Source organism: Salvelinus fontinalis, chromosome 10, assembly GCF_029448725.1.
Source record: "Salvelinus fontinalis isolate EN_2023a chromosome 10, ASM2944872v1, whole genome shotgun sequence".
NCBI classification, from domain to species: Eukaryota; Metazoa; Chordata; class Actinopteri; order Salmoniformes; family Salmonidae; genus Salvelinus; species Salvelinus fontinalis.
In genome coordinates, this window is record NC_074674.1 from 7264044 (window position 1) to 7289227 (window position 25184).

General features: G+C 43.1%; 1 protein-coding gene across 1 annotated transcript; it reads left to right on the top strand.

The window, feature by feature from the left end:
• The first annotated feature begins 714 nt into the window (after nt 1–714).
• On the top strand, nt 715–24885 carry mapk9 (mitogen-activated protein kinase 9). Its single transcript, XM_055935585.1, has 12 exons — nt 715–963; nt 2909–3065; nt 3281–3410; nt 3606–3664; nt 12831–12969; nt 15995–16160; nt 16379–16450; nt 16872–17054; nt 17319–17443; nt 21038–21101; nt 22500–22571; nt 23821–24885. Exons 2-12 carry the CDS (start codon nt 2950–2952, stop codon nt 23958–23960), a joined length of 1266 nt encoding a protein of 421 aa, XP_055791560.1. The 5' UTR covers nt 715–963; nt 2909–2949; the 3' UTR covers nt 23961–24885.
• Nucleotides 24886–25184: the final 299 nt, after the last annotated feature.

Here is a 25184-nt window from a genome sequence, read left to right on the forward strand (position 1 = left end):
TTTATCAATGTGTTTTATTTTGAAATCTTTAGTGTGCAACTTGAAGTGTTTACAGGAATGATGTATGTAAACCCTGAATTGCAAATTCTATATATTAGCCATTGAGAGGATCTGAAGCCACCTGTTGGCCATAATGACAGGAGCAGTCCACCATAGGAATGAATGGAATTTTACGGTATTGGCAAATCACGAATTCTACGGTAAGGACAAAATGTCATGTATTGAAGTATTTTTTTGTTGTTGTAGTGGGGACAGTAACATTAGTAATCTTCAGAAATTATATATTAAGGAAAATGTTAATATTTTTTATTTTGTATGTTTAGCTCACATAATATAATTTAAAAGTATGCATTAAAGTGTCTGTAATGGAACAAACGTGGCAAAAATGAATGTAGACATTAATACATGCATTTCTAAAGCTTCCAAAATATGTTTTACAACGGTGAGGGAGTGCCAAGATGGACGCGCGGTGTATATTTATACATTTTTATTTTTATTTTACCTTTATTTAACTAGGCAAGTCAAGTATATAGAACTCATTGGTTCGCAATCGCAGACAGCATCATATATTTTGGCACTGTTGTTTGTGTGAGTTTGTGAACGGTCTGTCGTGATGTGTAGTTACAATATAACAAACTACTGTAGCTACATTGTATCAATTAACGTGTGCCAACTACTACTGCTACGCGATTACGTCATGCACGCTCGCTCGTGGCCACTCGTGGTACTGTGTGGAATTGTCCCAGCAGGACCCCTTCGCCTGCCTCCGCCCCACCAGTCATGCTACGGACAGGACCGCAACATTTTTAGCCAAACTACAAGGAAACATAAACACAAAGTCTCCAATTTCACTGAACATACCAAGTGGAACGATTCTTCTTCTAGACACATCTGGTGGCGCGACATTTCATTTGGTTAGCGGGTGTACGCATGGGAGTGATCCGGCAAAAGAAAAGGCAGAAGGTAAATCAGGCTATCGTTTTCATCCAGATTGTTCTTCGGCGCACTGTCTGCTGTGACTGGTACATTTACTGTCACTATAGTTTTGCTATCGATAAAATAAATTACAGGAATGAAATACAAAATTATAATACTGATAGCATTGAATATGTGAATAAGATACAAAACATGTTAGTCTAACTCTTTAATACTGTACATCTGAATAGGTTTGGCCTTTGTAGCTGGCAACCTGGGTTTGAACGTGTCATGATGTCGGTATAGCACGCATACTGAGTCATTCATTAGACTAGAATCAGTCTGTGCGATGCATCCAGGTAGCCTATTGAGGACGGAACGCACATTCCTCAATGTACAGTGACTGTGTGCCTGAGGTATAGAATGTTTGGCATCACTTACACATATTTTGTTCCATGGTAATTATTAGTACGGAGTAGAATACCATGTTTTAAAAAAGCATGCAGCCTACAATTTCAGGTAAAACCATAGTTATAGGCCACAGTTGGCTAAATCGTAGCTACGGAGTTATTACATAGGTTATTATTATTACAGTGGTCTGGTGTAAAGTCATATGTGCTCGAATGTTTTATAGCTAATCAGCTAAATATTTAAACAAATATATGTGTATCATGTAAATGCGAGAAATGAGAACATTATGACAGTCAGCCTCAAATAATATTTGGTTATTTGGCCTACTGAAAAGCCTGACTATGTCCGAGCTAGGCCTACAGTTGTTTAACTCACCCATGTCATCTTGTACAACACAGATGCCCTATAATCAGTTCTGACCACTAGATCATATTTTTTAAATGACATGTTGGCAACTGTGGGGTCATATCTAACCCGTGGGATGAACCAGTGGTTTACAGTTGGCAGCTGCCCATTGCGCCATTGCTGAGGAACCATAAGGCTTTTCTAGGTCACCATCTATCTACTAACTAGCCACAAGACTCTCGACATACCAGTGTATCTGTCTGCCCTTACCAACGTGTGTGAAAGAGAGTGCATGCGTTTGCTTGTCTAACATAGGGTTGACTGCAATATTTTTTCCTGATTGTACGCGTCTCTTAATAACAGGTCTGCATGCTGTTAGTTGCTGCCGATCTGAGCTCTACCTGACCAGGATCAGGTGAAACACAGCCTTGTCCTCCAGGCATTTCATTGTGAACGTTCCAAGGGGAGATGAATCATGCTGTTTTTCTTCTTTGTTTTATTCACCCAGAACAGCACAGCTTAATAACTTTGAATTCAGGATTTGTATGTAGATGTGGTGTATGCCACCCAAGCACTACATCTGCTGCTCCGGGTAGAGTTCTGCTGCAGCCCACTAAGAGGGTACTGCTCACCCTGAGTCACATTCAGCATGCCCTCCACTCTGTCCATGTTATGGCTGACTGGCTCTGGGAACCATGGAAAAATGGGAGATAACAGGACAGAGTCAAATCGCCCAAGGTTCCTCTATGTCATCCAGCATCACGCAGATTACTGTTATGGCCGAGAGAGATTGTGTGGGCGTTGGAACAGCGCTGTGTGTGTGTGTGTGTGTGTGTGTGTGTGTGTGTGTGTGTGTGTGTGTGTGTGTGTGTGTGTGTGTGTGTGTGTGTGTGTGTGTGTGTGTGTGTGTGTGTGTGTGTGTGTGTGTGTGTGTGTGTGTGTGTGTGTGTGTGTGTGTGTGTGTGTGTGTGTGCCAGCTAACAATGTCCACTATGTTCCATAACTACATTATTCATTTTGTTAATTTCATGCTATCATGCAACTATAATGAAATAATGGTTCCACATGAATTGGTCTGTTATTTGTGAATCTTTCCTAATGTATAGTAATTTCCCTCTCTACTCTAGAACTAGTGGTAACAGTAGTAGTGCAATAACATGCCCTAAGAACATCATCTGATAGGATATTGGATGATATTATCATAATATTTGAATTCTTCTGTTCTCTCTCTCCTCAGGTTGTATCCTATTCGTTAGTGGCAGCACGGGGGGAGGAGCCATGAGTGAGGGGGAGGGGCTCTTCCACAGCGTGCAGGTGGGTGACTCCACCTTCACTGTGCTGACCCGCTATCAACAGCTTCGCGCCATCGGGTCTGGTGCCCAGGGCATTGTCTGGTGAGTGGGCATGGCACTGCCACACTGTTATTTAAACTCCTCACAATCATCCTGCTGTTGCATTGACTGTGAACATGATGAGTCATTCCTTCAATAGACGATGGAATACTTTGTTCCACAGTAATCAAGGTGTGGTGTCCTATTTTCATGGAAAACAGTGATAAATCAGATGATGTCTCCTCTCCTCCCACTCCTCTGTGTGTCTGTGTATGTAGCTCGGCCCTGGACAGTGTCCTTGGGGTCCCTGTGGCGGTGAAGAAACTGAGCCGGCCCTTCCAGAACCAGACCCACGCCAAGCGGGCCTATAGGGAGTTGGTGCTGCTCAAGTGCGTCAATCACAAAAATGTACGTCACTGTGGACATGCTCAGCTGTCCACGTATGTGGGTCTTTTAGACCTCATCATTATGGCGAATTCCTTTATGTGTGACATCATTGGCTAACTATACTGTATGTGTGTGTATGAAATTATTGATTTAGTCTTATATCACCAAATGAGTGTCATTTTTCATTCTCCTGATATATTGTCTCTTCTCCTCCAGATTATTAGGCTCCTGAATGTCTTCACACCACAGAATTCACTGGAGGAGTTCCAGGATCTGTAAGTCGGCTGCAGGCTCATACTTTTTGCTTATCCTTCTATGGTAAGCATTATTCTCCTCATCACTGCTGCGGGGCTGCACTGCCTCCTTCCTATGAGGGTCTGGTTGTTTGAGAGAGAGGATGCTATATAATCACAAGCTTAGTAGTGACCTTCAAAGCGCATACACATTTTAACACATTATTATACATAAAAAAAGATCTACATGACCGTATTGCAGGAGACAGAGGACATAACTGAGAAATAACCTCAATGACCGTATTGCAGGAGACAGGCAATAGCTGAGAAATAACGTCAATGACCGTATTGCAGGAGACAGGCAATAGCTGAGAGATAACGTCAATGACCGTATTGCAGGAGACAGACAATAGCTGAGAAATAACGTCAATGACCGTATTGCAGGAGACAGACAATAGCTGAGAAATAACGTCAATGACCGTATTGCAGGAGACAGACAATAGCTGAGAAATAACCTCAATGACCGTATTGCAGGAGACAGACAATAGCTGAGAAATAACGTCAATGACCGTATTGCAGGAGACAGACAATAGCTGAGAAATAACCTCAATGACCGTATTGCAGGAGACAGACAATAGCTGAGAAATAACCTCAATGACCGTATTGCAGGAGACAGACAATAGCTGAGAAATAACCTCAATGACCGTATTGCAGGAGACAGACAATAGCTGAGAAATAACCTCAATGACCGTATTGCAGGAGACAGACAATAGCTGAGAAATAACCACAATGACTGTATTGCAGGAGACAGGAAATAGCTGAGAAATAACCTCAATGACCGTATTGCAGGAGACAGGAAATAACTGAGAAATAACCTCAATGACCGTATTCTCTGAAACTGGAAACACTTATCTCCCTCACTAGCTTTAAGCACCAGCTGTCAAAGCAGCTCACAGATTACTGCACCTATACATAGCCCATCTATAATTTAGCCCAAACAACTACCTCTCCCCCTACTGTATTTATTTATTTTGCTCCTTTGCACCCCATTATTTCTATCTTTACTTTGCACATTCTTCCACTGCAAATCTACCATTCCAGTGTTTTACTTGCTATATTGTATTTACTTCGCCACCATGGACTTTTTTGCCTTTACCTCCCTTATCTCACCTCATTTGCTCACATTATATATACTTATTTTTCTACTGTATTATTGACTGTATGTTTGTTTTACTCCATGTGTAACTCTGTGTTATTGTATGTGTCGAACTGCTTTGCTTTATCTTGGCCAGGTCGCAATTGTAAATGAGAACTTGTTCTCAACTTGCCTACCTGGTTAAATAAAGGTGAAATAAAAATAATAACATTTTTAAAAAATCAGGAGACAGATGAAATAACTGAAATAACCTCAATGACTGTATTGCAGGAGGCAGAAGAAATAACTGAGAAATAACCTCAATGACCGTATTGCAGGAGACAGAGGAAATAACTGAGAAATAACCTCAATGACCATATTGCAGGAGACAGAGGAAATAACTGAGAAATAACCTCAGAGTAATATATAGAGTGATACCTTATAATGAAAGTTGAAATAGTTTTCAGGAATAAAAGAGCTCATATTACGACTTCCATTATGTATATGTTATAAAACTCTAGATGTCAGTGGGCGGGGCTACATAATAGAGGGGTCCTGGTTGGCTGGACCAGATGTAAGTACTGGGATCTTAGGAGTGGTTGTCCCATGAAGTTAGATAGAGGATTCTATATGGATATAAGCAGTTTTAGCATGGACATTGATGTGGATTAGGGCTGACCCCATTTAGTCGACTGGTCGATTGTTTGGTCGATAGGCTGTTTGTCGACCAAGATCTTTTTTTGTTGAGCACACGAGACACCTGTCTGATTTGCTCCTGTCTCGGTGGACTAATCCATTGAGGAGGAAGCAGGGATGCAACGGTCCAAGAATAAGGGGAGTGTGGCTCAGATGCACAAGGCACATCTCTCTCCAGCCATTTTGTGTGTATTTATTGTTTCATAACTTCATTATGAGCATTATTTGCTGTCTATCAATTCCCCATTACATATATCACCAGTAGTGGCCTACATTTACTGTTAATTCCCATAATTTCTCATCTGCAATGTTTATTTGGTTATGGTAATATCTGTTAGGCTAATGCATTCAACATGTTAAACTCAGCAAAAAAAGAAACGTCCCTTTTTCAGGACGCTGACTTTCAAAGATAATTCGTAAAAATCCAAATAACTTCACAGATCTTCATTGTAAAGGGTTTAAACACTGTTTCCCATGCTTGTTCAATGAATCATAAATAATTCATGAACATGCACCTGTGGAATGGTCATTAAGACACTAACAGCTTATAGACGGTAGGCAATTAAGGTCACAGTTATGAAAACTTAGGACACTAAAGAAGCCTTTCTACTGACTCTGAAAAACACCAAAAGAAAGATGCTCAGGGTCCCTGCTCATCTGCGTGAATGTGCCTTAGGTATGCTGCAAGGAGGCATGAGGACTGCAGATGTGGCCAGGGCAATAAATTGCAATGTCCGTACTGTGAGACGCCTAACACAGCGCTACAGGGAGACAGGATGGACAGCTGATTGTCCTCGCACTGGCAGACCACGTTTAACAACACCTGCGCAGAATCGGTACATCCGAACATCACACCTGCGGGACAGGTACAGGATGGCAACAACAACTGCCCGAGTTACACCAGGAACGCACAATCCCTCCATCAGTGTCAGACTGTCTGCAATAGGCTGAGAGGGGCTGGACTGAGGGCTTGAAGGCCTGTTGTAAGGCAGGTCCTCACCAGACATCACCGGCAACAACGTCGCCTATGGGCACAAACCCACCATCGTGGACCAGACAGGACTGGCAAAAAGTGCTCTTCACTGACGAGTCGCGGTTTTGTCTCACCGGGGGTGATGGTCGGATTTGCGTTTATCGTCGAAGGAATGAGCGTTAAACCGAGGCCTGTACTCTGGAGCAGGATAGATTTGGAGGTGGAGGGTCCGTCATGGTCTGGGGCGGTGTGTCACAGCATCATCAGACTGAGCTTGTTGTCATTGCAGGCAATCTCAACGCTGTGCGTTACAGGGAAGACATCCTCCTCCCTCATGTGGTACACTTCCTGCAGGCTCATCCTGACATGACCCTCCAGCATGACAATGCCACCAGCCATACTGCTCGTTCTGTGCAGTATGCTTGTTCTGCCATGGCCAGCAAAGAGCCCGGATCCCAATCCCATTGAGCACGTCTGGGACCTGTTGGATCGGAGGGTGAGGGCTAAGGCCATTCCCCCCAGAAATGTCCAGGCCCTTGGAGGTGCCTTGGTGGAAGAGTGGGTTAACAACTCACAGCAAGAACTGGCGAATCTGGTGCAGTTTATGAGGAGGAGATGCACTGCAGTACTTAATGCAGCTGGTGGCCACACCAGATACTGACTGTTACTTTTGATTTTTGACCCCCCCTTTGTTCAGGGACACATTATTCAATTTCTGTTAGTCACATGTCTGTGGAACTTGTTCAGTTTATGTCTCAGTTGCTGAATCTTGTTATGTTCATACAAATATTTACACATGTTAAGTTTGCTGAAAATAAACGCAGTTGACAGTGAGAGGACATTTCTTTTTTTGCTGAGTTTATTATTACTGTCGTTTACCGTTCTCGTTGCAAAGTTCACAACCTATGATACGCTTGTGAGAAACACATTTTTTTTTATTACATCCCATTTAGGAGTTCTGTAAATGTATTCATTGTCTTTTGTTTGAAACGCTCCTGTCAATGTTGAGTAAGACACGCACCTGATTATGGAAGTAGGCCTAGGCTACCTGGCCTGATTGGTCTGATTAGTATAATTCCAGCTCTCTCCAATTCGATAACCACTCTGCATGAAAGGGAAAAATGTAATGGTCTTATCCAGTGGAAACGTTATAAAAAACTTGTGTACTTCTTATTCCTTGCACAAATAGCCCACAGCTGTGTCTGGCCCGAGCTCACTGGCGAGGGCCCAGCATATTTTATACAATGCTGCAAGTTTGCTAGCGTGAGTTTCGGGCTGACCAAGTTGATAGTTGATACATTGTTGTAAGTTTGTTGCAAACAGGCCATGCGTAGCCAATGTGATTTTTATTTTTATCAGGATATTTTCTACCTGCAGGTTGCAATGTTTTATTTGTTGGCTTTATGTAGGCTATTTTTTTTACATTGTTGGCTATGGCAATAAAAATTACTTTTAGATTTGTATAATTTTCATTTAGACTGAAATAGAATGTAGATTAACCACAGACAATGACTTTGAGATACAAAGACTATTAAAAATGAAATGAAACTGTTCCACAAAAATGTGCATATGAAAATCATAACTGGCACCCAGATCGGTAGAAATTGTAAGATAAATTGGCACTCCAAATGGAAAAGGTTGCCAACCTCTAGTGTAGCCTATTACTGGCAACTTCAGGAGCATAACGGCAGAATCTGCGAAGGCCAGTAGCTGCAGGAGGAGGGGCGGGAACAGGTTAATTTTTTTGTTTTGGGCTATATTGATCTCTGACTCCCTCTTGAGTCATTTGTGTATCTTAATTATGTAATCAAACAGCGTTCTTGAAGCAAGTTCAGTAGATATACAGTATATCACAAAAGTGAGTACACCCCTCACATTTTTGTAAATATTTGAGTATATCTTTTCATGTGACAACACTGAAGAAATGGCACTTTGCTACAATGTAAAGTAGTGAGTGTACAGCTTGTATAACAGTGTAAATTTGCTGTCCCCTCAAAATAACTCAATGCACAGCCATTAATGTCTAAACCGCTGGCAACAAAAGTGAGTACACCCCTAAGTGAAAATGTCCAAATTGGGCCCAAAGTGTCAATATTTTGTGTGGCCACCACAGTTCACCAGAGCTTCACAGGTTGCCACTGGAGTCCTCTTCCACTCCTCCATGACGACATCACGGAGCTGGTGGATGTTAGAGACCTTGCACTCCTCCACCTTCCATTTGAGGATGCCCCACAGATGCTCAATAGGGTTTAGGTCTGGAGACATGCTTGGCCAGTCCATCACCTTTACCCTCAGCTTTTTTAGCAAGGCAGTGGTCGTCTTGGAGGTGTGTTTGGGGTCGTTATCATTTTGGAATACTGCCTTGCGGCTCAGTCTCCGAAGGGAGGGGATCATGCTCTGCTTCAGTATGTCACAGTACATGTTGGCATTCAATGGTTCCCTCAATGAACTGTAGATCCCCAGTGCCGGCAGCACTCATGCAGCCCCATACCATGACATTCCCACCACCATGCTTAACTGTAGGCAAGACACACTTGTCTTTGTACTCCTCACCTGGTTGCCGCCACACACGCTTGACACCATCTGAACCAAATAAGTTTATCTTGGTCTCATCAGACCACAGGACATGGTTCCAGTAATCCGTGTCCTTAGTCTGCTTGTCTTCAGCAAACTGTTTGCGGGCTTTCTTGTGCATCATCTTTAGAAGAGGCTTCCTTCTGGGACGACAGCCATGCAGACTAATTTGATGCAGTGTACGGTGTATGGTCTGAGCACTGACAGGCTGACCCCCCACCCCTTCAACCTCTGCAGCAATGCTGGCAGCACTCATACGTCTATTTCCCAAAGACAACCTCTGGATAAGACGCTGAGCACGTGCACTCAACTTCTTTGGTCGACCATGGCGAGGCCTGTTCTGAGTGGAACCTGTCCAGTTAAACCGCTGTATGGTCTTGGCCACCGTGCTGCAGCTCAGTTTCAGGGTCTTGGCAATCTTCTTATAGCCCAGGCCATCTTTATGTAGAGCAACAATTATTTTTTTCAGATCCTCAGTGAGTTCTTTGCCATGAGGTGCCATGTTGAACTTCCAGTGACCAGTCAGTATGAGGGAGTGTGAGAGCGATGACAACAAATTTAACACACCTGCTCCCCATTCACACCTGAGACCTTGTAACACTAACGAGTCACATGACACCGGGGAGGGAAAATGGCTAATTGGGCACAATTTGGAAATTTTCACTTAGGGGTGTACTCACTTTTGTTGCCAGCGGTTTAGACATTAACGGCTGTGTGTTGAGTTATTTTGAGGGGACAGCAAATCTGCACTGTTATACAAGCTGTACACTCACTACTTTACATTGTAGCAAAGTGTCATTTCTTCAGTGTTGTCACATGAAAAGATATACTCAAATATTTACAAAAATGTGAGGGGTGTACTCACTTTTGTGATATACTGTACATAGAGTTGCACATTTTGGGTAATATTCAGAGGTGGAAACTTTCTGTGGGAATTAACGGGAATATATGGGAATTAACAGAAATATATGCAAATTAATATTGATGCCATTTAAATGTAGATGTTTGTTGCATTGGATATATTTATCATATCGTATGGAGACAGAAACATAAACCTTTTACCTTATCATAAGTAGACATAATTGCAATTGATAAAATCCTTCCAATAGAAATTTAAAAAAACTATTTAGTTACGAATTGAACTTTAATTAAATGAGTTGACTCTTCACATGGAATGATTTCACTGAACAACAAAAGAAAGGGAGAAAGAAACATGCATCTGTAAAATGATAGTCTAGAAACTAAAGCTTTGATGGTCTTCTTCTCAGGCTTCTATGTCTTCTTCCTGGAACTCCTCAATGTCCACCTCTTGAACATCAGACTCTGAGGCCTCATCTTCACTGTCACTTTCCAACCTTGTTGAGGATGGCTTGTTGTCAGGCTCAAAAAGCCTCAATGGCCACCAATTTTTCAACCCTGTTGCATGCTTTGGTGTGTGTGTGTTCCCAAACAAGGATCAGTTGCGCTCTGAGGCGGCTGATGTTGGTGGGATTTGGAGGAAACAGGGGAAAGAGCCTCAGATACACAAAGTCCCTTCCACCAGGTGGCTGATGAGATATGTTCGCACAACTGCCATATTGCATCTCCATCCCAAAGCCCTTGCTTGGAAGTGTACTCCACCAGACTGCCAAGAATCTTGCCCTCATCCAGGCCAAGGTGGTGAGACACGGTAGTGATGACACCATAGGCCTTGTTGATCTCTGCACCAGACAGGATGCTCTTGCCAGCATACTTGGGGTCCAACATGTACACTGCGGCGTGTATGGGCTTCAGGCAGACGTCTTCACGCTTTTAAGGTATTTCAGAATTGCAGTTTCCTTTGCTTGGCGCGACAGTGAAGTGGGCAGGGCAGTACGGATTTCTTCTCTTACATCTGCAAGCAGAGTCGGACATCAGACAGGATGGCATTGTCTCCCTCAATCTGTGCAATGGCTACTGCTATACGTTTCAGGAGTTTCAGGCTGCTTACCACTCTCTCCCAAAATACATAATCCAGGAGGATCCTCTTGATGGGGCTGTCCATATCGGCAGACTGTGATATTGCCATTTACTGGAGAGACTCCACCCCATTGGGTGTTGCGGGGCAGCTTCAATGTGGTACTCTTATTCTGTTCACTTTGCTTGGTGAGGTAGATTTCTGCAATAACTTGATGACCCTTCACATACCTAACCATTTCCATGGCTCTTTTGTAGCATTTATCCATTGATTGCAGTGCCATGGTGTCCTTGAGGAGCAGATTCAATGCATGAGCAGCACAGCCAATGGGTGTGATGTGAGGGTAGGACACCTCCACTTTAGACCAAGCAGCCTTCATGTTCGCAGCATTGTCTGTCACCAGTGCAAATACCTTCTGTGGGCCAAGGTCAGTGCAATGTAGAGACCAGTGTGTCTGTTGTCCCTTGTGTCTGTGCTCTTGTAGAATACTGGTTGAGGGGTGGATATTGATGTAGTTAATTATTCCTTGCCCACGAACATTCGACCACTCATCAGAGATGATTGCAATACAGTCTGCTTTCTCTATGATTTGCTTGACCTTCACTTGAAATCTGTTGAATCCAGCAAATGAGTAGATAAAGCATGTCTGGTTGGAGGGGTGTATGTTGGGCGAAGAACATTCATAAATCTCATCCAATACACATTGCCTGTGAGCTTTAGAGGTGAACCAGTCGCATACACAGCTCGAGCAAGACATTCATCAGCATTTCCCTGACTACGTTCCTCCATTGAATCCCAAAAACTTCTGATTCGAGGAGGACCATGAGCTGTTGCTATCAATAAGGTGTCTGATTCATCATTTTCACCTCGAATAGAAGTAGAGGGACTTTTGTCAGAGGTTGCTTGTTGTGAGCGCTTACGGAACTTTATGCACTTGGCCAGATGACTCTGCATTTTTGTTGCATTCTTCACATATGATTTGGCACAGTATTTGTAAATGTACACAGCTTTTCCTGCTGCAGTGAAATGTCTCCACACATCAGATAATGCCCGTGGCTTTTTCCTGTATAGATTTGAAAAAAAATGAGTAAACATTTTTAAATACAATTCCATGTACATATAAATATTTATTAAGCAGTTAGATTAAACAACTCCTTTGTAAGATGTTTTAAAATGAAACATGTATGGAAATAGGTGAATTAACACTCCTCAGTTAACAGGCTCAAGCAAACTAAAACCCACATAAAAACTAACTAGCAGAAATTGTTAACAAGTTAGAATTGATTTAAACACACTTTGCTGTAGGCTACTATTTACTAGTTAACACAAAATCATGTATGTCATATAAAATATATTCACCCCACCTAGCATTGTAATCAAAACCAGAAAGCATGTAGTCCTTGGCTCAGAAAGTGTAGTAGTGTGGGCTCAATAGCATCTCATTACTGTGCAAGATCTTGAGAATCAGCTGTACATGTGATGGAAGAATGCACTGTGCATGCAGAGGGTTGCAATTCCATTGAATTGGGGATAGTTTAACAAAATATGCCACAAGACCTAGAATTGCCTTATGTGTATCCCACAAAAAAGGTTCACTGTTATAAGCTAACATTTTAAATACATTTAAGCAAAATTCCCCCAAATTTCTGGAAAGTTACCGACCCTTTGCAACCCTGCATATACAGAAGTTTATTTTATTAAAAAACATATGGTGTTTCTATATATGGAAAAGTGCACGTTTTACAATTTCGTTTAAATGATTGGTCGAAAGAAAAGACAATTTCGTTTAAATGATTGGTCGAAAGAAAAGACGATTCTCGGTTGACCATTAGGCCCAGCCCTAATTGGGTGGTCTATCTAACTCTATGGGTGGTCCCCTCTGTCTGTTTGGCAGCTACCTGGTGATGGAGCTGATGGATGCCAGTCTGTGCCAGGTCATCCACATGGATCTGGACCATGAGAGGATGTCCTACCTGCTCTACCAGATCCTCTGTGGCATCAGACACCTGCACTCCGCTGGCATCATCCACAGGGTCAGTCATTGGCTGATCATAAATGGTTGTGAATATGTGTTGTATGCAGATAATAACATAAGCCATGTAGACATCTACTGTACTTGCCTAACATATTGATTTGAATGTGTATTACATCATCACTATCATCACTACCATCATCCCCACCATCATAACCATTATCATCATCACCATCGTAGCCATCATCACCACCATCATCATCATCATGATCACCACCATCACCATCATAACCATCAACATCATCACCACTATTATCACCATCACCACCATCATGCTCACCACCATCACAACCACCAGCATCATCAACATCAACTTCACAAAAACCATCATCACTACCATCATCATCACCACCACCCTCATAACAATCATCATCACCACCATCATCATCACCACCACCATAACCACCATGACCATCACCACCACCATGACCATCATCACCACCATCATCATCATCAGCACCATCATAACCATCATCATAACCATCATCACCATCTTCACCACCATCATAACATCATCATCACCATCGTGACCATCATTACCACCATCATCATAACCATCATCATCATCACCACCATCATCATCATGACCATCATATAACCATCATCATCATGACCATCATCGTCACCACCATCATAACCATCCCCATCAACACCACCACCATCATAACCATCATCACCATCACCACCACCATCATATCCATCACCATCATCATCACCACCATAACCTTCACCATCACCATCATAACATCATCACCATTGTGACCATCATCATCACCACCATCATCATCATCACCACCACCATCATCACCACTATCGTCACCACCATCATAACAATCATCACAATCATTACCTTCACCATCAACACCACTGCCATCACCACCACCACCATCATAACCATCACCATCGTAACCATCACCATTGTGACCATCATCACCACCATCATCATCACCACTATCGTCACCACCATCATAACCATCATCATCACAATCATTACCTTCACCATCAACACCACTGCCATCACCACCACCACCATCATAACCTTCACCATCGTAACCATCATAACCATCACCATCATCACCACCATCATCATCATCATCATCACTACCATCATCACCATCATCATCACCACCATCATAACCATCATCACCACCACCATCATAACCATCATCATCACCACCATCATAACCCCCACCATCATCATCACCATCATCATCATAACCATCATAACCACCATCATCCCCACCATTGTAACATCATTATCACCACCATCATCATTATCACCACCATCACCACCACCATCATAACCATCACCATCATCACCACCATCATCATCAGCACTACCATCATAACCATCATCATCCCCACCATTGTAACCATCATCATCACCACCATCATCATCATCACCACCATCATAACCATCATCATCACCACCATCATAACATCATCATCATAACCATCATCACCACCACATCATACCATCATCACCACCAGCATCATAACCACCATCATCATCACCATCATAACCATCATCATCACCACCATCGTAACCATCATCATTATCACCACCCTCATAACCATCATCATCACCATTATCATAACCATCATCACCACCACCATCATAACCATCATGATCATGACCATCATCATAACCATCATTATCATGACCATCATCACCACCACCATCATAACCATCATCATCATGACCATCATCACCACCATCATCATCATCATAACCATCATCACCACCACCATCATACCATCATCACCACCAGCATCATAACCACCATCATCATCACCACCATCATAACCATCATCATCACCACCATTGTAACCATCATCACCACCACCATTGTAACCATCATTATCATCACCACCATCGTAACCATCATCATTATCACCACCATCGTAACCATCATCACAACCACCATCATAACCATCATCATCATGACCATCCTCATGACCATCATCATCATGACCATCATCACCACCATCATAACCATCATCATCACCACCATCATAACATCATCATCATAACCATTGTAACCATCATCACCACCATCGTAACCATCATCATTATCACCACCATCGTAACCATCATCACCACCATTATCATAACCATCATCACCACCACCATCATAACCATCATGATCATGACCATCATCATAACCATCATTATCATGACCATCATCACCACCACCATCATTACCATCATCATCATGACCATCATCACCACCATCATCATGAACATCATCATCATAACCATCATACCATCATCACCACCAGCATCATAACCACCATCATCATCACCACCATCATAACCATCATCATCACCACCATTGTAACCATCATCACCACCACCATTGTAACCATCATTATCATCACCACCATCGTAACCATCATCATTATCACCACCATCGTAACCATCATCACAACCACCATCATAACCATCATCATCATGACCATCATCATGACCATCATCATCATGACCATCATAACCATCATTATCATGATCATCATCATCACCACCATCATAACCATCATCATCATGACCATCATCACCACCACCATCAATCCCATCATCACCACCGGGCTATCTGCATTGTGTCCCGCCACCTACCACCCGCCAACCCCTCTGTCACGCTATTGCTACTCTCTGTTCATCATATATGCATAGTCACTTTAACCATATCTACATCTACATACTACCTCAATCAGCCTGACTAACCGGTGTCTGTATGTAGGCTCACTACTTTTATAGCCTCGCTACTGTATATAGCCTGTCTTTTTACTGTTGTTTTATTTCTTTACCTACCTATTGTTCACCAAATACTTTTTTTGCACTATTGGTTAGAGCCTGTAAGTCAGCATTTCACTGTAAGGTCTACACCTGTTGTATTCAGCGTACGTGACAAATAAACTTTGATTTGATTTGATAACCATCATCATCATGACCATCATCACCACAAGCATCATAACCATCATCATCATCACCATCAATTTATCAACTTTGTTTGTATCTCCTCCAGGATCTGAAGCCCAGTAACATAGTGGTAAAGTCTGACTGTACTCTGAAGATCCTGGACTTTGGGCTGGCCAGAACAGCCTGCACTAACTTCATGATGACCCCTTACGTTGTGACCCGATACTACAGAGCACCAGAGGTCATCCTGGGCATGAAATATAAAGAGAATGGTAAGAAATGCTCAAGGATATTACCTTCTATTCTCAATCTCACCAACAGGATAAAACACTATTAGTTACTTGATTATAAATGTCCATCTTGCACTGTTGCCCATCTATGGCTGTTCTACTTTTACCAGCAGCAAGGGTCCACATATGACTGGTTATGGTGCTGTGTGAGATGAATGTGTGTGATGTGTGTGTAACCTCTATGTTTGTTTTCCTCCAAGTGGACATCTGGTCAGTGGGATGCATCATGGGAGAGATGGTGAAGGGCAGCGTTATATTCCAGGGCACGGATCGTATCCTACCCAGTCGATCTATGTCTCCCTATATGCTGTCTTTACATCTATAATATTACCATTGTGTCTGTGTGTTTAAACTCTATTTGGTTCACTTTTAGAGACATTGTATAATGTGTCTGCCAGGTTGACTTCCGCATGGCAAGGTCAGGCATGTCAGGATGTTCTTTCCCACATTCAATTGAAACAACATCATCAGCTAGCTACTTCCTTAGCATACAGGCATTTCATTCACATTGATGAATTGATGGTCCGTACTAACTCGAAAAGTCTGGATCCTAATTGCTAAAGCCTCTTGCTACTGCTGTGTATCGTGCAATAATCAATATCCCATTTCCTATGTTTCTGAACCTCCCCCTGAGGTATAACTAGGTGTTTATGCATTAGTTTGTATATGTGTCCTGAACCAGCTCCGTATCAGACATTGACCAGTGGAACAAGGTGATTGAGGTTTTGGGCACGCCCCCCATGGAGTTTATGAACCGTTTGATGGAGACTGTGAGGAACTATGTGATGAACAAGCCCCAGTACCCAGGGGTCAGCTTCTCTCAACTCTTCCCTGACTGGGCCTTCCCGGCAGAGACAGAGCAGGATCAACTCAAGAGTAAGACTTATACCACCTATAGATGTCTACACACATTCTCTCTCTCTCTCTCTCTCTCGCTCTCTCTCTCTCTCTCTCTCTCTCTCTCTCTCTCTCTCTCTCTCTCTCTCTCTCTCTGTCTCTCTCTCTCTCTCTCTCTCTCTCTCTCTCTCTCTCTCTCTCTCTCTCTCTCTCTCTTTATTGTTTAGCACCTTCCTATCTGATATGCTTCTGACTGAAATATGTTGACAGACAGACATATCTTCTGCCTTGTTAATGCTGCAGCCAGTCAAGCACGGGACCTGCTTTCCAAGATGCTGGTGATTGACCCAGAGAGCCGTATTTCAGTGGAGGATGCCCTGGATCACCCCTACATCCACATGTGGTACGACCCAGGAGAGGCTGATGCGGTGAGTCTGACTGTAATATAATAATAAGATAAGGCATTTAACAAACAATCATGCAGTCATATATTTGTTATGGGTGGTCCCGGGAATCAAACCCACTATCCTGGCTTGGCAAGAGCCTTGCTTTACCATCTGAGCTACAGCGCATATCAACATACTTCAGTCAGAAGCATATAAGATAGGAAGTGCTCATCAATGAAACGTTTAAATATTGAGAGAGTGAGAGACTATCCTAGCAACGTGACCTGAAGAACTGTTATATCCTATCAATGTGATCTGAAGAACTGTAATATCCTATCAATGTGATCTGAAGAACTGTAATATCCTATGTTTCCCCGAGTAGTGGCTGAACAAGGAATTTTTTTTATACATCTGCAGTACAGACAGCTCAGGGGAGGTGGTGTGTGTGTCTTTGTTAACAACAGCTGGTGTGCCATATCTAATATTAAGGAAGTCTCAAGATTCTGCTTGCCTGAGTTAGAATACCTAATGATAAACTGTAGACCATACTATTTACCAAGGGCGCTTTCATCTACAGTTGAAGTGGGAAGTTTACATACACCTTAGCCAAATACATTTCAACTCAGATTTTCACAATTCCTGACATTTAATCCTAGTAAACATTCGGTAAACCACTTTATTTTAAGAATGTGAAATGTCAGAATAATAGTAGAGACAATTATTTATTTCAGATTTTATTTATTTCATCACATTCCCAGTGGGTAAAAAGTTTACATACACACAATTAGTATTTGGTAGCATTGCCTTTAAATTGTTTAACTTTGGTCAAACATATTGGGTAGCGTTCCACAAGCTTCCCACAATAAGTTGGGTGAATTTTGTCCCATTCCTCCTGACAGAGCTGGTGTAACTGAGTCAGGTTTGTAGGCCTCCTTGCTCGCACATGCTTTTTCAGTTCTGCCCACAAATTTTCTATGGGATTGAGGTCAGGGCTTTGTGATGGCCACTCCAATACCTTGACTTTGTTGTCCTTAAGCCATTTTGCCACAACGTTGGAAGTATGCTTGGGGTCATTGTCCATTTGGAAGACCCATTTGCAACCAAGCTTTAACTTCCTGACTGATGTCTTGAGATGTTGCTTCAATATATCATTTCTCATTTCTCCAAAAAGTACGATCTTTATCCCCATGTGCAGTTGCAAACCGTAGTCTGGCTTTTTTATGGCGGTTTTGGAGCAGCCTTTCAGGTCATGTCGATATAGGACTCGTTTTACTGTGGATATAGGTACTTTTGTACCTGCTTCCTCCAGCATCTTCACAAGGTCCTTTGCTGTTGTTCTGGGATTGATTTGCACTTTTCGCACCAAAGTACGTTGATCTCTAGGAGACAGAACGCGTCTCCTTCCTGAGCGGTACGACGGCTGCGTGGTCCCATGGTGTTTATACTTGCGTACTATTGTTTGTACAGATGAACATGGTACCTTCAGGCGTTTGGAAATTGCCAAGGATGAACCAGACTTGTGGAGGTCTTGGCTGATTTATTTTGATTTTCCCATGATGTCAAGCAAAGAGTCACTAAGTTTGAAGGTAGGCCTTGAAATATATCCACAGGTACACCTCCAATTGACTCAAATTATGTCAATTAGCCTATCAGCAGCTTCTTAAGCTATGACATAATTTTCTGGAATTTTTCAAGCTGTTCAAAGGCACAGTCAATGTAAACTTCTGACCCACTGGGATTGTGATACAGTGAATTATAAGTGAAGTAATCTGTCTGTAAACAATTGTAAGAAAAATTACTTGTGTCATGCACAAACTAGAGGTCCTAACCAACTTGCCAAAACTGTAGTTTGTTAACAAGATTAACAAGACATTCGTGGAGTGGTTGAAAAACAAGGTTAAATGACTCCAACCTAAGTGTATGTAAACTTCCGACTTCAACTGTATATTTTTTCCTGGCTGTCTATTTACGACCACAAACCGATGCTGGCAGTAAGACCGCACTCAACAAGCTGTATAGAGCCATAAGCAAACAATAAAATGCTCACCCAGAGGCGGCGCTCCTAGTGTCCTCTTTAATGCAGGAAAACTGAAATCAGTTCTACCAGCATGTCACCTGTGCAACTATAGGCAAAAAAAACTCTAGATGACCTTTACTCCATAAATGAAGCGGATGCTAAGCTACAGGAGTGTTTCGCTACAACAGATTGGAATATGTTCCGTGATTCATCTAATGGCATCGACGACATTGTGACCGTATGTATATGTCCCAACCAGAAGCCATGGATTACAGGCGACATCCTGATTGAGCTAAATGCTAGAGCTGCCGCTTTCAAGGAGCAGGACACTAATCTGGAAGCTTATAAGAAATCCCGCAATGCCCTCCAACAAACCATCAAACGGGCAAAGCGTCAATACAGGACCAAGATCGAATCCTACTACACCGGCTCTGATGCCCGTCGGATGTGGCATGGCTTGCAAACTATCACAGATTACAAAGGGAAACCCAGTTGCGAGCTGTCCAGTGACGAGCTAAATACCTTCTATGCTTGCTACGAGGCTAGCAACACTGAACGATGCATGAGAGCACCTGCTGACTGTGTGATCACGCTCTCCATAGCCGATTTGAGGCAGTGTGGTGTCAGGACAACAACTCCTCCCTCAATGTCAGCAAGAGAAAAGAGATGATCGTGGACTACAGGGAATGGATGGCCGAGCAGTGGAGCAGGTCGAGAGCTTCAAGTTTCTCGGTGTCCACATCACTAAGGATATTATCATGGTCCACTCACATCAACACAGTTATGAAGAGGGCACGACAATGCCTCTTCCCCTCCAGGAGACTGAAAAGATTTGGCATGGGTGCTCAGATCCTCAAAATGTTATACAGCTCTACCATTGAGAGTATCTTGACTGACTGCATCATAGCTTGGTATGGCAACTGCTTGACATCTGACCGGAAGGCGCAACAGAGGGTAGTGTGTAGAGTTACCTGCCATCTAAGACTTCTATACCAGGCAGTGTCAGAGGAAGGCCATAAAAATGGTAAAAGACTCCAGCCACCCAAGTCATAGACTGTCCCCTCTGCTACCACACAGCAAGCGGTACCGATGGACCAAGTTGGGAATCAACAGGACCCTAAACATCTTTTACCCCAAAGCCATAAGATTGATAAATAGTTAGTCCGGGTAGCTATTGGTTAACTATTTAACTATCTGTATTGACCCTCTTTGCACTAACACTTTGACTCATCACATACGCTGCTGTTACTGTTGATTATCTATCCTGTTGCCTAGTCACTTTATCCCTACCTATATGTACATATCTACCTCAATTACCTTGTACCCCTGCACATCGACTCTGTACTGTTACCCTGTGTATATAGACATGTTATCATTACTCATTGTGTATTTATTCCTTGTGTTATAATTTGATATTTTTCTATTATTTTAAAAATGAAAAAGTTCTCTGCTTTGTTGGGAAGCATTTCACTGTTAGTCTACACCTGTAGTTTATGAAGCATGTGACAAGTACAAATAGATTTTCTGTCCCTCTGTTTGTGTCAACTTATAACACTCATTTGGGCTCACACGAGCCAACTGTCTATAACTGTCTGTGTATGCTGTGATGACGTCTATAGCCACCACCACAGATATCTGATAAACAGCTGGAGGAGCGAGAACACAGCATTGAACAGTGGAAAGGTATGACAACTGTTTTGTTTGTATTTTACCTTACTGTCCCTTCCCCCACAGCCATTATAGAGCTTCTGCTACCTCTCTGTACAAGGATGGTTTATGTGTTTATGTTTTGTCAGCCCATAGCCTGCATAGCCCATAGCCTTCCTTCAGTCAGCCCATAGCCTTCCTTCAGTCAGCCCATAGCCATCCTTCAGTCAGCCCATAGCCAGCCTTCCATCAATCCATAGCCTGCCTTCAGTCAGCCCATAGCCTGCATAGCTCATGGCCTGCCTTCAGTCAGCCCATAGCCTGCATAGCCCATAGCCTGCATAGCTCATGGCCAGCCTTCAGTCAGCCCATAGCCTTCCTTCAGTCAGCCCATAGCTAGCCTTCCATCAATCCATAGCCTGCCTTCCATCAGCCCATAGCCTTCATTCAGTCAGCCCATAGCCTGCATAGCCCATAGCCTGCATAGCTCATGGCCAGCCTTCAGTCAGCCCATAGCCTCCCTTCCATCAGCCCATAGCCTGCCTTCAGTCAGCCCATAGCCTGCATAGCCCATAGCCTTCCTTCAGTCAGCCCATAGCCTGCATAGCCCATAGCCTTCCTTCAGTCAGCCCATAGCCTTCCTTCAGTCAGCCCATAGCCTGCCTTCAGTCAGCCCATAGCCTGCATAGCCCATAGCCTTCCTTCAGTCAGCCCATAGCCTTCCTTCAGTCAGCCCATAGCCTTCCTTCAGTCAGCCCATAGCCAGCCTTCCAATCCATAGCCTGCCTTCAGTCAGCCCATAGCCTGCATAGCTCATGGCCTGCCTTCAGTCAGCCCATAGCCTTCCTTCAGTCAGCCCATAGTCTTCCTTTAGTCAGCCCATAGCCTGAATAGCCCATAGCCTGCTTAGCTCATGGCCAGCCTTCAGTCAGCCCATAGCCTTCCTTCAGTCAGCCCATAGCCTGAATAGCCCATAGCCTGCTTAGCTCATGGCCAGCCTTCAGTCAGCCCATAGCCTTCCTTCAGTCAGCCCATAGCCTGCTTAGCTCATGGCCAGCCTTCAGTCAGCCCATAGCCTGCATAGCTCATGGCCTGCCTTCAGTCAGCCCATAGTCTTCCTTCAGTCAGCCCATAGTCTTCCTTCAGTCAGCCCATAGCCTGCATAGCCCATAGCCTTCCTTCAGTCAGCCCATAGCCTTCCTTCAGTCAGCCCATAGTCAGCCCATAGCCTTCCTTCAGTCAGCCCATAGTCAGCCCATAGCCTTCCTTCAGTCAGCCCATAGCTTTCCTTCAGTCAGCCCATAGCCTTCCTTCAGTCAGCCCATAGTCAGCCCATAGCTTTCCTTCAGTCAGCCCATAGCCTTCCTTCAGTCAGCCCATAGCCTTCCTTCCATCACTGTGAGTCAAGGACACCTTTCCTTTCATTTCTTCCAGAGCTGATCTATGACGAGTTGATGGACTGGGAGGAGAGGAACCAGAATGGAGTAATAAAGGAGGACTGTGCAGGTGAATGACCATGGATACTGTGTGCTTCTGACACATGCACTGTCTGTTGCTGAGGGGCTTTAGAAATGACATTTACAGTATACCTTCCCTGATGTTCACTGTTGGTGAGATCATCTTGGTCCTCATAATCCTTACTCACTTTCTCTAAGCCCAAAAATGAAGACAAATGTTTTTGTTCTCAAGAGAAGGTCAGGGTGTGAGTCACACTCTCATATGTTTTGATGATGTCATACTGTGTATCACTTCATGGGCCCTTATCTCTCTCTCGTTCTCTTTCTTTCTTTCTCTCTGTCTTTCTCTCTCTCTCTCTTTCTCTCTCTCTCTCTCTCTCTCTCTCGTTCTCTTTCTTTCTCACTGTCTTTCTCTCTCTCTCACTGTCTTTCTCCCTCTCACTGTCTTTCTCTCTCTCTCACTGTCTTTCTCTCTCTCTCACTGTCTTTCTCTCTCTCACTGTCTTTCACTTTCTCTCACTGTCTTTCTCTCTCTCTCACTGTCTTTCTCTCTCTCACTGTCTTTCTCTCTCTCATTGTCGTTCTCTCTCTCACTGTCTTTCTCTCTCTCACTGTCTTTCTCTTTCCCTCACTGTCTTCCTCTCTCACTGTCTAACTCTCCCTCACTGTCTTTCTCTCTCTCACTGTCTTTCTCTCTCCATCACTGTCGTTCTCTCTCCCTCACTGTCTTTCTCTCTCTCACTGTCTTTCTTTCTCTCTCACTGTCTTTCTCTCTGCCTCACTGTCTTTCTCTCTCTCTCACTGTCTTTCTCTCTCTCACTGTCTCTCTCTCTCTCACTGTCTTTCTCTCTCTCTCACTGTCTTTCTCTCTCTCTCACTGTCTTTCTCTCTCTCACTGTCTTTCACTTTCTCTCACTGTCTTTCTCTCTCTCTCACTGTCTTTCTCTCTCTCACTGTCTTTCTCTCTCTCATTGTCGTTCTCTCTCTCACTGTCTTTCTCTCTCTCACTGTCTTTCTCTTTCCCTCACTGTCTTCCTCTCTCACTGTCTAACTCTCCCTCACTGTCTTTCTCTCTCTCACTGTCTTTCTCTCTCCATCACTGTCGTTCTCTCTCCCTCACTGTCTTTCTCTCTCTCACTGTCTTTCTTTCTCTCTCACTGTCTTTCTCTCTGCCTCACTGTCTTTCTCTCTCTCTCACTGTCTTTCTCTCTCTCACTGTCTCTCTCTCTCTCACTGTCTTTCTCTCTCTCTCACTGTCTTTCTCTCTCTCACTGTCTTTCTCTCTATCTGTGCTGTAGATGAAGTGGTGAACCACAGTGCTACAGCTTCCCAGTCGTCCTCTACGAGTGACTTCTCCTCAATGTCCACTGAGCAGACCTTGGCCTCTGACACCGACAGCAGCTGTGTTGACACCCTCACGGGGGCGCTAGAGGAGTGACAGTGAGCCTCTTTCCACCCCGACATCTCTGTTTCTTTTTCAATCATCACTAACTATCCATCTTCTTAGGTAGCACTTTTCACATGACTTTATACTGTCTATTTTTACTTTGGGTCCCGCTGGATGATAAATCATACAACCACTTTTCTTTTTTAAACTGAAAATGATTCCGTTTTAAATTGAATTCTCTCTGTCACTCTTTCCCTATCTCTGTTGTAAATAGTCCATTCATACTGTACCATGGGTCAAATAAGTCATGCACCTCTAGACTTGTTGTCCAAGCCAAGAGCACACACTGTTCAATGTGTAGTTTGACCACCTACAGTTTCAGTATAAAGTACTGTATATGCATTAAACTAGGGCTAGGCTATAATGTCTAATGACTGTTTTGTCATCAGAAATATCTAATGATGAACAAAAGACATTGCTGCATGTTACTAAAAATGAATACTTGACTACACATATCAACATCTGTGATGCAACATCTTCATGTATTTCCATCCAGAGGACATTAGCCTCCTCTGTGTGAAGAAACAGTACTTGGCTCTGGTCTGGGTTTTTCCTAAGGAGGGTAAAGAGTGATACATTTTATGCATGTTATGTGTGTTCATGTACATAAGTATCTATCTATACTGTATACTGTGTGTTTAAATGTATTGATTGTTGTGATGCTGAGACTGGGTTTTACAGCTGATCCAAATATGCTGAGGCATACAAACTGTACAAAATACATCCATTTATTTTAGAACAAATTATTGTTAAAATGCAATGGGAAACATTTCAGAAATTCGTTGATGTTTGAAAGATGTATTATAATGAAACTGAATGGGGAAAAGGCGAACGGTGGATACATTGCACTTTCTAGACAATTTCAGCTTAAAGTCATTCCAAGAAAAATATTGATTAAAAGAGGGATACAATCCTGCATTCAGTTCTTTTTCAGATTGTTTCTAAAGATTGTATGACTATCCAAACCCCCCCTAAACACAAGCAACGCGCAGTGTGTCTTCTTCCCATCAGTCTTGAGTCTGCATTTTTTTCCTTTTCTGTGCAGCTCTGTCCTCCAGATTCACTCTCATTCTCAATCCTTCAATGGGTAATGTTGAATCTAGCCTCTAATGCTTTACTGTGTGTTGATTGACTTCATAGCGATATGTCTGTTTGGAACCTCTAGAACCTCAGTGTGGTGACAGGAGAAATGTTACAGGGGTAACCAAAGACAGG

Bases quoted from the DNA above. Each gene is read 5' to 3' on its own strand.
- mapk9 (XM_055935585.1), top strand. From the start codon at position 2,950: ATGAGTGAGGGGGAGGGGCTCTTCCACAGCGTGCAGGTGGGTGACTCC. The intron at 16,161-16,378 runs GTAAGAAATGCT...TTTTCCTCCAAG, and splicing joins CATGAAATATAAAGAGAATG to TGGACATCTGGTCAGTGGGA. The intron at 16,451-16,871 runs GTATCCTACCCA...GCTCCGTATCAG, and splicing joins TATATTCCAGGGCACGGATC to ACATTGACCAGTGGAACAAG.